The sequence below is a fragment of the Rhinoraja longicauda genome, chromosome 26 (assembly GCF_053455715.1).
Source record: "Rhinoraja longicauda isolate Sanriku21f chromosome 26, sRhiLon1.1, whole genome shotgun sequence".
Lineage (NCBI taxonomy): Eukaryota > Metazoa > Chordata > Chondrichthyes > Rajiformes > Arhynchobatidae > Rhinoraja > Rhinoraja longicauda.
In genome coordinates this window covers 29,754,362-29,771,193 of record NC_135978.1, presented here as the reverse complement: position 1 = coordinate 29,771,193, position 16,832 = coordinate 29,754,362, and the positions used below count along the sequence as shown (strand labels likewise).

Here is a 16,832-nt window from a genome sequence, read left to right as displayed (position 1 = left end):
CAAAGGTGCTGCCTGACCTGCTGCATTACTCTAGCACTCTGTGCCTCTTTTCATGAAAGCCTGTCTGTTGAGTGAAGGCAAACTATTCCACGCACTGCCAAAAGGAGCGGGGAATCACATATGGTTGCCGTAGCCTCTCTTGAGAATTGCCTGGTCATTATCGCTGCTGTTTGAGGAGGTTTGCGGTATAGACAATAGACAATAGGTGCAGGAGGAGGCCATTCGGCCCTTCGAGCCAGCACCGCCATTCAATGTGATCATGGCTGATCATTCTCAATCATTACCCCGTTCCTGCCTTCTCCCCATACCCCCTGACTCCGCTATCCTTAAGAGCTCTATCCAGCTCTCTCTTGAATGCATTCAGAGAATTGGCCTCCACTGCCTTCTGAGGCAGGGAATTCCACAGATTCACAACTCTGACTGAAAAAGTTTTTCCTCATCTCAGTTCTAAATGGCCTACCCCTTATTCTTAAACTGTGGCCCCTTGTTCTGGACTCCCACAACATTGGGAACATGTTTCCTGCCTCTAACAGTATAACAGTATAACAGTATAACAGAACTTTATTGTCATTCGGTATAAATACCGAACGAAATTTCAGCAGTCACAAGACACAGCAAAAAAGAAAAGAACACAGGACACACGACCCCAACACAAACATCCATCACAGTGACTCCAAACACCCCCTCACTGTGATGGAGGCAACAAAACTTCCACTCTCTTCCCCCCCCGCGCCCACGGACAGGCAGCTCGACCCCTACCGAGGCGACCGACACAATACAATACAATACAATACAATACAATATATCTTTATTGTCATTGTACCCAGGGGTACAACGAGATTGGGAATGCGCCTCCCATACGATGCAATAATTTAGGTAATTTAGACAGCAGCAACCCAACGAAACGAACAGTTGTAACAGTTTTGGACAGGGTAAAGTGCAAAACTGCCCCCGCAAGCACACACAGCCCCCGCAAGGGGATGGAAGGCCCCGCGGCTGAGCCGCACCGGGCACTGAAACGTGTCCAACCCCTTAATAATCTTATAATCTTATACGTTTCGATAAGATCTCCTCTCATCCTTCTAATTTCCAGTGTATACAAGCCTAGTCGCTCCAGTCTTTCAACGTGTAAATATGTAAATAATTCCTACAGAACTATTGGAGGAAGATGCAGATAATCCCTATATTGGGATTGTGTTTAGTTTAGTTCAGAAATAGAGCATGGAAACAGGCCGGTGTGGAAGAAGGAACTGCAGATGCTGGTTTACACTGAAGATAAGACACAAAGTGCTGGAGTGACTCAGCAGGACAGGCAGCATCTCTGGAAAGAAGGAATGGGTGGCGTCTGAAGGAGGGTCTCGACCCGAAACGTCACCCATTCCTTCTCTCCAGAGATGCTGCCTGTCCCGCTGAGTTACTCCAGCATTTTGTGCCTATCTTCGATGGAAACTGGCCCTTCGGCCCATCGGATCCACGCCGACCATCAATCACCCGTTCGCGCTAGTTTTACGTTATCCCAATTTCTTATCCACTCCCTACACACCAGGGGGCACCTTGCAGCGGGCCAATTAACCGACAATAAACCCGCACGTCTTTGGGGAGTGGGAGGAAACCGGAGCACCCGGAGGAAACCCACGCGGTCACAGGGAGAACGCGCAAACTCCACGCACGAGGTCAGGATCAAACGTCTCTGGCGCTGTGAGGCAGCAGCCCGACCCGCTGCGCCTCTTGGCCGCTCATTCCTCCCATTCAACATGAATTTCCCCATGTTGCAGCAGAACGGTTATAATGTCGGACATGCACATTTCTGAAGCTAAGGCGATGATCTTTTCATTGACTGTAAAGCAGGTTTTTCCATCTGTTGAGCTCACAGTTTTTCCTGCAATCCGTCCACTGTTGATGAGTAATGGAGACACAATGTGATCAGGGACTGACCGCAGCTGCTTTTGATCTATAAAACGCCTCTTCCAGTTGCCCGGCAAGTCTGTACCCTTTTTGTCTGTTGCAATTTCCCCCCTTTTTTTTCCCCCTGCTGGCAGTGAGGCCATAAGATCCGGCCAAAGGAAAGGCGTTAAAATAAAATGGAGGAATGTTGAGCTTGTGGAGAGAGCGGAGTGCAGGGGATAACGTATCAGATCCCTGACTACCTCCCATTCAGATGGCGGGAGGCTTGTGATCAGGCAGGCAGCGGGAGATGATTAAATATCAAAGTGTGGCACCACGAGGCAAAGGGAACTATAATTAAAGAAAGAAAAGACCAGCTGAAGGGAAGGGCAGATACAGCCGCGTTGTGGTGATTGTTTTCTCTGGAACACCAGAGTTGTGGCGAGCGAGACCTTTAATAGGGATCTGAGGGGCTTAATAGGGATCTGAGGGGTAACTTTTTCACACAGAGGGTGGTGGGTGTATGGACCGAACTGTTCACCTCTATAGGTTGTACACCTCTCTAAGATCACACCTCATCCTCCTGTACACCAGTAGAGTCCTAACCTGCTCACCTTCTCCCTATCCAGTTGCGGGAGGAGGTAGTTGAGGCAGGGCCTGTTGCAATGTTTGACAAACAATTAGACAGCTACATGGATAGCACAGGTTTAGAGGGATGTGGGCCAAACGCAGGCAGGTGGGACTAGTGTAGATGGGACATGTTGGTTGGTGTGGGCAAGGTGGGCCGAAGGGCCTGTTTCCACGCTGTGTGACTCTATGACCTCATAGGAGTATATAAAATATAAGAGCGGCACAGTGGCGCAGCAGTGGAGTTGCTGCCTTACGGTGCCAGAGACCCGGGTTTGACCCTGACCACGGGTGCTGTCTGTGTGGAGTTTGTACGTTCTCCCTTGGGGTTTTTCCCATCTGGTCAGGTTCCAAAGATGTGTGGGACCGTAGATTTATTGGCTTCTGTAAATTGCCCCTAGTGTATAGGATAGAACTAGGGTACGTGGTGATCGCTGGTCGGTGCGGACTCGGTGGGAGGAAGGGCCTGTTTCCACGCTGTATCTCGAAGCGAAAGGCATCCTCATTGAAACGTACAGAATAGTGAAAGGCTTGGATAGAGTAGACGTGGAGAGGATGGTTCCACTAGTGGGAGAGTCTAGGACCAGAGGTCATAGCCTCAGAATTAAAGGACGATCTTTTAGGAAGGAGATGAGGAGACATTTCTTTTGTCAGAGGGTGGAGAATCTGTGGAATTCTTTGGCACAGAAGTCTGTGGAGGCCTAGTCAGTGGATATTTTTAAGGCAGAAATAGATAGATTCTTGATTAGTACAGGTGTCAGGGGTTATGGGGAGAAGGCAGGAGAATGGGGTTGAGAGGGAAAGATAGATCAGCCATGATTGAATGGCGGAGTAGACCTGTTGGGTCGAATGGCCTAATTCTGGTCCTATCACTTATGATCTTATGACCTTAACTACAGATTGAATGGGAATGTGAAGTTCCACTGTCTTCCTGTCTCCACCTATATTCTTCCTTTATCCTGCCCTCCTGACAGCAGTCCGAAGAAGGGTCTCGACCCGAAACGTCACCCATTCCTTCTCTCCTGAGATGCTGCCTGACCCGCTGAGTTACTCCAGCATTTTGTGAATAAATACCTTTGAAGTTGAGATGACATTCGTAACTGCTATAATATCAAGTGGTGGAGCTGGGATAAGGGTCGAAGTAGTTTATTGCTGTTGCTAACACCTATGTGCTTATTACGACTCCGATCTTCAGTTACACCATTGATGAATCTGATATCAACTGTTGGGGCCACAATTTCTAGAGTTCTCCATCAAAACCTTCTCTTGCTCCACGATCATAGACTTTAAAACTGTGCTTTAGCATGTGCACCTCCTTACAGTCCAGTTTAGAAAGTTTTTTTAAAAATTCCCCAAAAAATAATTGTTATTTAAAATCCATTAAAGATTTTTTTTAAATTTGAAAATTCCAGGAATCTCAAATAGACGCACCAAATGCTTTAAACCACCAGTACGTCAGGACAGAGAATCAGATCATAAGATCATTAGGCATTGGAGCAGAATTAGGCCATTCGGCCCATTGAGTGTGCTCCACCATTCAATCATGGCTGACCCACCTTTCCCTCTCAACCCCATTCTCCTGCCTTCTCCCTGTATCCTTTGAGCCCCAAACAGATTAAGAACCTATCAATCTCCACTTTAATAATAACTATTGATTTGGCCTCCAACAGCTGTCTGTGGGAATGAATTCCACAGATTCATCACCCTCTGACTAAACAGGTTCCTCCTCATCTCCATTTTAAAGATCCATCCATGTATTGTGAAGCATTCAAAAACTTTTCATGACAATTCCGGAAAAAAGAGAAAACTAATTTGCTGACATGTCAGCCTGGTTTCTTTTCCCGCGTTCGCTGTCTGACCTGCTGCTTGCTTCCATTTTAGTTTTAGTTTAGTTTTGCTTAGAGATACAACACGGAAACAGGTCCTTCAGCCCACCGAGTCCACACTGACCAGCGACCCCCGCACATTGACACTATGTGATCAGGGACTGACCGCAGCTGCTTTTGATCATTGGCACGGTGGCGCAGCGGTAGAGTTGCCGCCTTACAGCGAATGCAGCACCGGAGACTCAGGTTCGATCCTGACGACGGGCGCCGTTGGTACGGAGTTTGTACGTTCTCCCCGTGACCTGCGTGGGTTTTCTCCGAGATCTTCGGTTTCCTCCCACACTCCAAAGACGTACAGGTATGTAGGTTAATTGACTGGGTAAATGTACAAATTGTCCCTAGTGTGTGTAGGATAGCGGGGATCGCTGGGCGGCGCGGACTCGGTGGGCCTAAGGGCCTGTTTCTGCGCTGTATCTCTAAATCTAAAAATCCCACACACGAGGGCCAATTTACATTTGCACCAAGCCAATTAATCTACAAACCTGCACGTCTTTGGAGTGAGGGAGGAAACTGGAGATCTCAGAGAAAACCCACGCAGGTCACGGGGAGAACGTACAAACTCCGTACAGACAGCACCCGTAGTCGGGATGGAACCCGGGTCTCTGTGAGGCAGCACCTCTACGAGCTGCAGCATTTTCTGTTTTATCATATTTGATTTATAATGCATTTGTTGCACTTTTTAGGGCCGTTTTACCTCTTGTTTTAACAAAGGATATCTTGACAGAAACATAAGCCGCTGTTCCGTTTCCTGATGTGTTTCCTCTCGCTGGCAGGTCTCTCCCCAGGAGATGGTGCAGGAGATCCATCAGGTCCTCATGGACAGGGAGGACACCTGCCATCGCACCTGCTTCTCCCTGCAGCTGGAAGGCAACGTTCTGGACAACTTCTCCGAGCTCAAGTCGATCGAAGGCCTGCAGGAGGGCTCGAATCTGAAAGTAGTGGAAGGTACTCATAGATGATAGGAGCATTCGGCCCATCGAGTCCACTCCGCCATTCAATCATGGCTGATCTATCTTTCCCTCTCAACCCCATTCTCCTGCCTTCTCCCCATAACCCCTGACACCCGTACTAATCGAGAATCTGTCAATCTGCTCCTTACAAATATCCACTGACTTGGCCTCCACAGCCGTCTGTGGCAATGAGTTCCACAGATTCACCACCCTCTGACTAAAGAAATCCCTCCTCATCTCCTTTATAAAGGTTGTCCTTTTATTATGAGGCTGTGGCTTCTGGTCCTAGACTCTCCCACCGGTGGAAACATAGAAAACATAGGAAAATAGGTGCAGGAGTAGGCCATTCGGCCCTTTGCCCCAGCACCGCCATTAAATATTATGGCTGATCATCTCAAATCAGTATCCCTTTCATGCTTTTTCTCCATATCCCTTGATTCCTTTAGCCCTAAGAGCAAAATCTAATTCTCTCTTGAAAATATCCATTGAATTGGTCTCCACTGCCTTCTGTGGTAGAGAATTCCACAGATTCACAACTCTCTGGGTGAAGACGTTTTTCCTCATCTCAGTCCTAAATGGCCTATACCTTATTCTTAAACTGTGACCCCTGGTTCTGGACTCCCTCAACATCGAGAACATTTTTCCTGCATCTAGCCTGTCCAATCCTTTAAGAATTTTATATATTTCCCCTCTCATCCTTCTAAATTCCAGTAAATACAAGCCCAGTCGACCCATTCTTTCTTCATATGTCAGTCCCGCCATCCCGGGAATTAACCTGGTGAACCTACGCTGCACTCCCTCAATAGCAATAATGTCCTTCCTCAAATTAGGAGACCAAAATTGCACATAATACTCCCAAGTGCGGTCTCACCAGGGCCCTCTGCAATTGCAGTAGGACCTCCTTGCTCCTAAACTCAAATTCTCTCACAATGAAGGCCAGCATGCCATTAGCTTTCTTCACTGCCTGCTGTACCTGCGTGCTTACTTTCAGTGACCGATGTACAAGCACACTCAGGTCTCGTTGCACCTCCCCTTCTCCTAATCTGACACAATTCAGATAATAATCTGCCTTCCTGTTCTTGCCACCAAAGTGGATAACCTCACATTTATCCACATTATACTGCATCTGTCATGCATCTGCCCACTCACCCAACTGATCCAAGTCACCCTACAGCCTCGTCTCAGCTTACCCTGCCACCCAGCTTTGTGTCATCCGCAAACTAGGAGATGTTACATTTAATTCCTTTGTCTGAATCGTTATTTATATTGCAAATAACTGGGGTCCCAGCACCCCCTTGCGGCACCCCACTAGTCACTGCCTGCCACCAGATTGATCCCTGGGATGGCAGGACTTTCATATGAAGAAAGACTGGATAGACTAGGCTTATACTCGCTGGAATTTAGAAGACTGAGGGGGGATCTTATAGAAACATATAAAATTCTTAAGGGGTTGGAGAGGCTAGATGCGGGAAGATTGTTCCTGATGTTGGGGAAGTCCAGAACCAGGGGTCACAGCTTAAGGATAAGGGGGAAGTCTTTTAGGACCGAGATGAGAAAACATTTCTTCACACAGAGAGTGGTGAGTCTGTGGAATTCTCTGCCACAGAAGGTAGTTGAGGCCAGTTCATTGGCTCTATTTAAGAGGGAGTTAGATGTGGCCCTTGTGGCTAAAGGGATCAGGGGGTATGGAGAGAAAGCAGGTACAGGTTACTGAGCTGGAGATCGGCCATGATCATATTGAATGGCGGTGCAGGCTCGAAGGGCCGAATGGCCTACTCCTGCACCTATTTTCTATGTTTCTGTTTCTATTCTGAAAAGGACCAGTTAATTCCTACTCTTTGCTTCCTGTCTGCCAACAAGTTCTCTATCCATGTCAATACCCTACCCCCAATACCATGTGCTCTAATTTAGCACACTAATCTCTTGTGTGGAACCTTGTCAAGGGCTTTTTGAAAGTCCAGATACACCACTACATTAGAAATGCACCTGTCTCTGATTGTAAGGGACCTACATTTGTCTTCGCTGACCTGGAGCAGATTAATCATTTTGTTCCTTTTTTGTTCCTTCAGAACCGTACACAGTCCGGGAAGGCCGAATACACGTGCGACACATCAGAGACCTCCTCAAGAGCTTGGACCCGTCAGATTCCTACAATGGCATTGACTGCAATTCCTTATCATTCCTGAGCACGTTCACCGAGGGCGATTTGGGAGGTAAGACACTGGACGGTGGTGTGTACCGGCTGGACAGTGAAGGGAACAAAGGCACCCACAAACCTCTCTCAAAATCCAGGCTGGTATTAGAGAGGGACTGTGCGCTGCCCACGGGCACCCTGGAGGGTTTAGATTAGTTTAGTTTAGGTTAAAGATACAGCATGGGAACAGGCCACTTCGGCCCACCGAGTCAGCGTCGACCAGCGATCCCCGCACACTAACACCATTGTTCACCACACTAGGGACAATTTACACATACGCCAAGCCAATTAGCCTACAAACCTGTACGTCTGTGGGGGGAAACCGAAGACCTCGGAGAAAACCCACCCACGGGGAGAACGTACAAACTCCGTACTGACAGCACCCGTGGTCGGGTTGGAACCCGGGTCTCCGGTGCTGCAAGCACAGTAAGGCAGCAACTCTACCGCAGCGCCACCGTGCCGCCCTCCGGGACCCTCGGCCACCGGGGGGGGGGGGGGGGGGTTGGAATGCATCCTCAATAAGTAGGAGATTTAATTAGTAGAGCTCTTTTAATTAGTAGAGTCATTTAATTAGTAGAGCTCTTAATGTTAGCAGAATCAGTGGGTATGGGGAGAGGGCAGGCACGGGGTACTGATTGTGGATGATCAGCCATGATCACAATGAATGGCGGTGCTGGCTCGAAGGGCCGAATGGCCTCCTCCTGCACCTATTGTCTATTGTCTATATTCATTATTTAAGAATGTTTGCTTTATGTTGTATTATGGTGGTGGGTCTGTTTGTATTTTTGTACTGTACGTATCATTTTTGTAAATAGTCGATTGAAATTATTTTTGGTTTAAAAAGAAGACTTGTCTCAAAAACTCTTTGTTGGAGAGATCTCTCTTGCAGAAGTGCGTCAGTGTGTTCGCCATGGGCCGACATCAAAAATACATCTCTGGTTACCCTCATTTAGACGGGAGATGTTTCAAAGGTCTTTTATTGTCACCTGTACCAATTAAGGTGCGGTGATATTCGAATTACCTGTAACTACCTTTCACCTGGGACCACGCCTGAAATGATTTATAAAATATGTAGGAACAGTCGTAGGAGTTAGACACTGAATGCTGGAGTAACTCAGTGGGACAGGCAGCGTCTCCGGAGATGTTTCGGGTCTAGACCCATCTTCAGACCTGTTTCCACACTGTAAAACTCTAGTCATGATCTGCAGAGCCATGCAGCGTGGAAACAGGCCCTTTGGCCCAACTTGCCCACACCATCCAACATGTCCCTTCTACACTCGTCCACTAGCCTACATTCGGCTCAAAGGGCTGAATGGCCTACTCCTGCACCTATTGTCTAATGTTTGGCCCATATCCCTCTGAACCTGTCCTATCCATGTACCTGTCCAAATGTTTCTTAAACGTTGCGATAGTCCCTGCCTCAGCTACCTCCTCCGGCAGCTCATTCCATACACCCACCACCCTTTGTGTCATACCCCTCGGGTTCCTATTAAATCTGTCCGCCCTCAACTTTAACCGATGTCCTCTGGTTCATGGTTCCCCTACTCCAGGCAAGAGACTCTACCCGATCCATCCCTCTCATGATTCTGCACACCTATTATTTTGTAGAAACGACATTACTTTGTAAAAACAGATCATAGACCAGAGGAACAGCACCTCATAGCTCGCTTGGGCAGCTAACAACCCAGTGATTTCTCTCATTTGAAGTAACTCCTGCATTCCCTCCCCTCCCGTCTCTTCCCCTACCCTAGTTGCCCTACCAGTTCCCCTGGTTGTTCCCCTCTTGTTACCGCACTTTCCCCAGCCAACAAATACCATTGTGGGCTCCGCCGTTTTGTTCCGGCTTTTTCTCTCCTCCAGTCCTATTATTCCGAGGCTGCGCCCTCTGGTCCGAGACTCTCCCACTAGTGGAAACATCCAGTCCACATCCGCTCTAACCAGGCCTTTCACTCTTTGGTCATTTCAATGAGATCCTCCCCCTCCCCCCTCACTCACAAATGGAAGGTTTAGAGATACAGCGCGGAAACAGGCCCTTTCGGCCCACCGGGTCCGCGCCGCCCAGCGATCCCCGCACACTTGCACTATCCTACACTCACTAGGGACAATTTTTACATTTGCCCAGCCAATTAACCTACAAACCTGTACGCCTTTGGAGTGTGGGAGGGAACCGAAGATCTCGGAGAAAACCCACGCAGGTCACGGGGAGAACGTACAAACTCCATACAGACGGCGCCCGCAGTCGGGATCGAACCTGAGTCTCTGGCGCTGCATTCGCTGTAAGGCAGCAACTCTACCGCTGCGCCACCGTGCCGCCCTGGAAGGGGGGAAATGAGTGCGAGTTGGACAGGGGAGGGGAGGGGAGGGTGGGGGGGGGGGGGGGGGGGGTGTTTGTCGGTTAATTACCCAAAATTGGATAATTCAATGTTGATGCCGTCCGGTTGTAAACTACCCAAGCGTAATATCCATCGTGATGCGGTGATACTCTATGGTCTCAGGTACCGAGGTACAGTGAAGTGCTTTGTTTTGTGTACAATCCGGTAAAATCACACAGCAGACCTCACCTCGGCAGTGCACAAGTCACCACGTTTCTGGTGCTAATAAAGTTACAAAAAGTTCACCAAACAGTCCTGTCTACGACCGCCCACTGCATGTGGCAGCACCCTCCATCCTCCCCTGCCCCAACCCAGGTCCCCTTTCATTCTCAGCCCCCCTCTCTCTCCGACGCCCCCCCCTCTCTCCAACAGCCCCACTCTCTCTCCAACAGCCCCCCTCTCTCTCCAGCAGCCCCCCTCTCTCCAACAGCCCCCCTCTCTCTCCCACTGCCCCCTCTCTCTCCAACAGCCCCCCTCTCTCTCCCACTGCCCCCCTCTCTCCAACAGCCCCCTCTTTCTCTCCCACTGCCCCCTCTCTCCAACAGCCCCCCTCTCTCTCCACCAGACCCCCTCTCTCCCACTGCCCCCCTCTCTCCCACTGCCCCCCCTCTCTCCCACTGCCCCCCTCTCTCCCACTGCCGCCCCCTCTCTCCAACAGCCCCCTCTCTCTCCAACAGCCCCCTCTCTCTCCCCCACTGCCCCCCTCTCTCTCCCCCTGCCCCCTCTCTCTATTCCTGTCCCTCTGCACTGCCCACTGTACATCTCTCTCCACAGGTGAGAGGGTGTACAAGTATCCACTAAGAGTCTCCAAAACACCTGCCTGTCTAGCAGGTGAATAATTGTCACCCAGGTAACTGCATTTAGACCTGTAGTCGAGCAAGTCCCTTGTGTAAAGCAGAGAATGGTCAGTAATATTAATTCTTGTGATTGGAGAGAGCTTTATTAAAGTTAATAGAATTCCGCAGACTGACGGGTTTCACGGTTTACAATGGCGGACCAGGTAGGCCGAGGGTTGCTTCTCGTTCCCATGCAGATTGAACTGTTGACCGCAGTTTGATTACACTTTATGATGGGGTGGTGGGGTGGGGGGAGGGAGATCATGGCTCCTGGCTGGTATTATCCAGCTGTTGCAAACATGTACAGATGTTTGGATTCTGCGCCGATCTTCTGCTAGTTGATGATTGATGCATTGTGACAGCTGTGACAGGAGGTGGCCTGTGACAAGGACATCATAACTACGAATAAATGGCACAGCGGTAGAGTCGCTGCCTCGCAGCGCCGGAGACCCGGGTTCCATCCCGACCACGGGCACTACCTGTACGGAGTTTGTACGTTCTCCCCGTGACCTGCGCGGGTTTTCTCCGAGATCTTCGGTGTCCCCCCACACTCCGAAGACGTGCACATATATTCGCCTGGGCAGTTTGCAGCCCAGCGGTATGAACATCGACTTCTCCAACTTTAGATAGTTCCTCTGTCCCTCTCTTCCCCTCCTCCTTCCCAGATCTCCCTCTATCTTCCTGTCTCCACCTATATCCTTCCTTTGTCCCGCCCCCCCCTGACATCAGTCTGAAGAAGGGTCTCGACCCGAAACGTCACCCATTCCTTCTCTCCCGAGATGCTGCCTGACCTGCTGAGTTACTCCAGCATTTTGTGAATAAATAGGTATGTAGATTAATTGGCTTGGTGTATGTGTAAATTGTCTCTAGAGTGTGTAGGATAGTGTTAGTGCGCGGGGATCACCGGTTGGTGTGGACTCGGTGGGCCAAAGGGCCTGTTTCCACGCTGTATCTCTAAATTTTTAAAAAAGAAACTAATCTACAGAGTATCCCATAATATAAATTTAACTTTGTCCGTCATTTATGTCCTGTTGAAGTCTGGATCCTTGGCGAAAGGCAGCACGAGTTTTAGATTCATTTGGAGATACAGCATGGAAACGGGCCCATCGAGTCCGCGCCAACCATCGACCACCCGTTCACATTAGTTCTACGTGATTCCACTTTCCCATCCACTCCCTACACACTAAGGGGGGGGGGGGCAATTTACAGAGGGCCAATTAACCCACAAATCCGCAAGTCATTGGGGTGTGGGAGGCACCCGGAGGAAACCCACGCGGTTACAGGGAGAACATGCAAACTCCACACACAGACAGCACCCGAGGTCAGGATCGAACCGGGTCTCCGGGAGCTGTGAGGCAGCGGCTCATAAGTCATAGGAGCAGAATTAGTCCAATCTACTCCACCTCGTCTACTCCGCCATTCAATCACGGCTGACCCACCTTTCCCTCCGTTCTCCTGCCTTCTCCCCATTACCCCTGACACTCGTACTAATCAAAAATAGGTAGGCACAAAACGCTGGAGTAACTCAGCGGGTCAGGCAGCATCTCGGGAGAGAAGGAATGGGTGACGTTTCGGGTCGAGACGATTCTTCAGACTGATGTCAGGGGAGGGGGCGGGATAAAGGAATGGGTGACGTTTCGGGTCGAGACCCTTCTTCCGACTGACGTCAGGGGAGGGGGTGGGACAAAGTCCCGCCCCCTCCCCTGACATCAGTCTGAAGAAGGGTCTCGACCCGAAACGTCATCCATTTCTTCTATCCCGAGATGCTGCCTGACCCACTGTTACTCCAGCATTTTGTGTCTAACTTTGATTTAAACTAGCATCTGCAGTTTTTTTCCTATACTAATCAAAAATAGGTTCTCGCAGCTGCGCCACAGTGCTGCCCTAAGGAGAGTTTATACTTTCTAATGGAAAACAATAAATTCACGCACAGTTTAGTTTAGTTTAGAGATACAGAGCGGAAACAGTCCCTTCCGCCCACGGGGTCCACGCCGACCAGCGATCCCCGCACACTAACACCGTCCTACACACACCAGGGGCAATTTACTATTTTACCAAAGCCAATTAACCTACAAACCTGCACTTTTCTTTGAAGTGCAGGAGGAAACCAAAGCCCTTGGAGGAAACCCGCACTGGTCGCGGGGAGGAACGTACAAACTCCGTACAGACAGCGCCCGTGGTCAGGATCGAGCCCGGGTTCCCTGGCACTGTGAGGCAGCAGCTTTACCGCTGCGCCCTTCTTTGTTAATTGAAGTTTTAAATTCATTTCTTCTCAGAGACTGGAAAGCGTAAAAGGAAAGGCTCGGAGCTGGAACAGGTAGACTGCACGCCCCCCGAGCACATTCTCCCCGGAAGCAAGGAGCGGCCTCTGCTCACCCTCCAGCCCCAGTCAAAGGATGCAAAGGTCAGTCAAAGCACAACGCCCGGAATGCTAGGTTCAAAAGTCACAGGAGCAGAACGGCCCATCGAGTCCACTCCGCCGTTCAATCATGGCTGATCAATCGTTCCCTCTCAAACCTCATTCTCCTGCCTTCTCCCCATAACCCCCGACACCCGCACTAATCAAGAATCCATCAATCTCCGCTTTGAAAATACCCACTGACTTGGCCTCCACCGTCTTCTGTGCCAATGAGCACCACAGACTCACCGCCCTCTGAGAAAAGGAATGTAACCTCAGAGTCACGATTATACAGCATGGAAACTGGCCCATCGGCACAACTTGCCCACACCGACCAACATGTCCCATCTACATTAGCCCCGCCTGCCTGCATCCCACCCACCTCTCTCTAAACCTATCCTGTCTGTGTGGACACAAAATGCTGGAGTAACTCAGCGGGACAGGCAGCATCTCTGGAGAGAAGGAATGGGTGATGTTTCGGGTCGAGATCCTTCTTCAGACTGATGTCAGGGAGGTGGGCAGAACAGAGATAGAATGTAGTCGGAGGCAGTAAGACTGGTGGGAGAACTGGGAAGGGGAAGAGGATGAAGAGAGAGGGAAAGCAAGGGCTATTTGAAGTTAGAGAAGCCAATGTTCATACCGCTGGGGTGTAAGCTACCCAAACGAAATATGAGGTGCTGTTCCTCCAATTTGCGCTGGGCCTCACTCTGACAATGGAGGAGGCCCAGGACAGAAAGGTCAGATTGGGAATGGGAGGGGGAGTTGAAATGCTGAGCCACCGGGAGATCAGGTTGGTTAAGGCGGATTGAGCGAAGGTGTTGAGCGAAACGATCGCCGAGCCTGCGCTTGATCTTGCCGATGTACAGGAGTTGGCACCTGGAACAGCGGACACGGTGTCTACCTTCGATTTAAACCAGCATCAGCAGTTCTTTCCTACAGATATCCTGTCAATGTCCCTGTCCAAAGATTTCTTAAACATTGCGATAGTCCCTGCCTCAATTAACTCCTCCGGCAGCTCGTTCCATATACCCACCACACACTTTGTGTGAAAAAGTTACCCCTCATGTTCCTATTAAACCTTTCCTTCCTCACCGTAAACCTGTGTCCTCTGGTTCGCGATTCCCTTTCTCTGAGCAAGAGATTCCGTGCGTCTACCCGATCTATTCCTCTCATGACTTTGTGCACCATTGTCCGTTGTACTCGTCTCCATTGTAAAATTACGTCCTTTTATTCTGGGGCTGTGCCCTCTAGTCCTAGACTCTCCCACTACTGGAAGAATCCTCTCCACATCCACTCTAACTAGGTCTTTCCCTCTCTGGTCGTCTTTAAAGAGATCCCACCTCATTCTTAAGTTACAGTTCAATAACTTTTTGATCCTCATACTAAAATATTACGGTTGAGGTGTTGAGGTTAAGGTTGAGTTGGTGAATGGGATCGGGGGGTGGGGGAGGTTGTTATTGTGTTGTGGGAAGTGACAGCACCCGAGACTGGTCTGGTTTGATCCTGACCCCGGGTGCTGTCTGCACGCAGTTTGTACGTTCTCCCCGTGACCTGCGTGGGATTTCTCCGAGTACTCCTACATTTCCCCCCACTTTCAAACGACGTGCAGATTTGTAGGTTAATCGGCTTCGGCAAAAAAATTGTAAGATGTCCCGAGTGTGTGTGTGTGTGTGTGTGTGTGTGTGTGTGTGTGTGTGGGATGGTGCTCATGTGTCAGGGGGGACCGCTGGTCGGCGCGGGCTCGGTGGGCCGACGGACCTGTTTCCGCTCAGTATCTCCATAACTATGGATACGGGGCCTGTTTCTGCGCAGTTGGTTCAGGCTGCGTCTCTGGGGAAAAGATCGATGGAAGGGGGAAAGAGAGAAGCTGTGCGTGGCTTTTAATGCCCTTTGTTCCTTCTATTCCTCAGCCCCTGCAGTGCCTGAAAGTATTGACCATGAGTGGCTGGAACCCTCCGCCGGGCAACCGTAAGATGCACGGTGACCTGATGTACCTGTACGTGGTGACTGTGGAGGATCGGCACATCAGCATTACCGCGTCGACACGGGGCTTTTACACCAATCAGTAAGTATTGTGCGCTTCGCCACCCGCTGGGAATTTTCTTTCCTGCCCTCGCTGCCTCCGAATGGGCGGAAACGGTTTCTGCTTTGGTGGCGTGGTGGTGGAGTCGCTGCCTCACGGCGCCAGAGGCCCGGGTTCGATGCTGAGTACGGGCGCTGTCTGCACAGAGTTTGTGCGTTCTCCCCGTGGCCGCATTGCTTTCCTCCGGGAGCTCCGGTTTCCTCCCACGTTTCAATGACGTGCAGGTTTGTAGGTTAAATGGCTTCTGTAAATTGCTCCTAGTGTGTGTAGCATAGAACTAGTGTAGAACCGGTAGAACTGCTTGTTGGTCGGCATGGGTTCAGTGGGCCGAAGGGCCTGTTTCCACGCTGTATCTCTAAACTAATCTCCACATTTATGGGTGTAGTTAGAAACTTGGTCAGTGGAGGACTCACAGTACGGTTCAATCATAGTGTAGACCTGGCCATAAAGGCCCGTTGTCCGTAGGTCATGCAATGTTGTCGGTGTCCTCCTCCACCACTCTGCACTGCTACAGGCCACGTCCGACCCACGAGCTCAGCCTCTTAGAGCAGGCGTCCCATCTAATCGAGCCCCAGGCTATTGCAGGGCCTCCAGCGGCCCACTCCACTGACACCTCGATCCGGGCACATCGCGCCCACAAGGCGGCACAGTGGCGCAGCGTGTAGAGCCGCCAGGGACCCGGGTTCGATCCTGACCTCGGCTTCTGTCTGTCAGTGTGGAGGCTGCAGGTTCTCCCTGTGGGTGAACCATGTGGGTTTCCTCCGGGTGCTCGGGTTTCCTCCCATATCCCAAAGACGAGTTGGCTTGTAGGTTAAATGGCTCTCTTGTAAATTGGCCCCCCCTGGTCCGTAGAGAGTGGGTGAGAAAGTGGGATAGCATAGATAGGTGACCTTTCAGGTTCGGACTCTTATTCAGACTGATTGTGGGGTGGGGGGAAGAGAGGTGGGGTCCAGCGATCATCCCTTACACTAGCTCTATCCTACACACACTTGGGACAACTTACAATTGTTACCGAAGTCAATTAACCAACAAATCTGTACGTCTGGAGTGTGGGAGGAAACCGGAGCACCCAGAGAAAACACACGCTGTCACAGGGAGAGCGTACAGACTCTGTAGAGACGGCACCCATAGTCAGGATCAAGCCCGGGCCTCTGGCGCTGTGAGGCAGCAACTCTACCGCTGCGCCACTTTGCCGCCCTGGGACAAAGATAGACACGGAGTGCTGGAGTAATTAGCGGGTCAGGCAGCATCTAGAGAACATGGATAGGTGACGTTTGGGTCGGGACCCTTCTTCAGACTAAAACAGACGACCTGTTTTTTCTCGACACAAGACGTCACCTATTCCTTCTCTCCAGAGATGCTGCCTGTCCCGCTGAGTTACTCCAGCATTTTGTGTCTGTCTTTGGTATAAACCAGCATCTGCTGTTCCTTCCCACACATTTTGTCCAGTTGGTGGAGTGCAAAATGAGATCTCCCGTTTATGTAACTGTCTGTAAAAGGCTTTATTCAGAAAAAAACGATATGAAGGCTTCTGACTCTGAATCCTGTGTCCTTTGCTCTGAGTTTAGTTTCGGTTTAGTTTATTGTCACGTGTACCGAGGT

General features: G+C 50.2%; 1 protein-coding gene across 6 annotated transcripts in view; it reads left to right on the top strand.

Annotated features, from left to right (window-relative positions):
- Positions 1 to 16,832, top strand: part of cluha (CLUH binding protein of NUMT mRNA a) — a 118,938-nt gene that overhangs the window by 39,647 nt on the left and 62,459 nt on the right. For all 6 annotated transcript variants that reach the window (XM_078422781.1, XM_078422779.1, XM_078422782.1 and 3 more), the window contains 4 exons: positions 5,171 to 5,342; positions 7,417 to 7,560; positions 13,026 to 13,153; positions 15,058 to 15,212. In XM_078422781.1, coding sequence (XP_078278907.1) covers positions 5,171 to 5,342; positions 7,417 to 7,560; positions 13,026 to 13,153; positions 15,058 to 15,212 — 599 coding nt within the window. The remainder of the gene's footprint in view (positions 1 to 5,170; positions 5,343 to 7,416; positions 7,561 to 13,025; positions 13,154 to 15,057; positions 15,213 to 16,832) is intronic.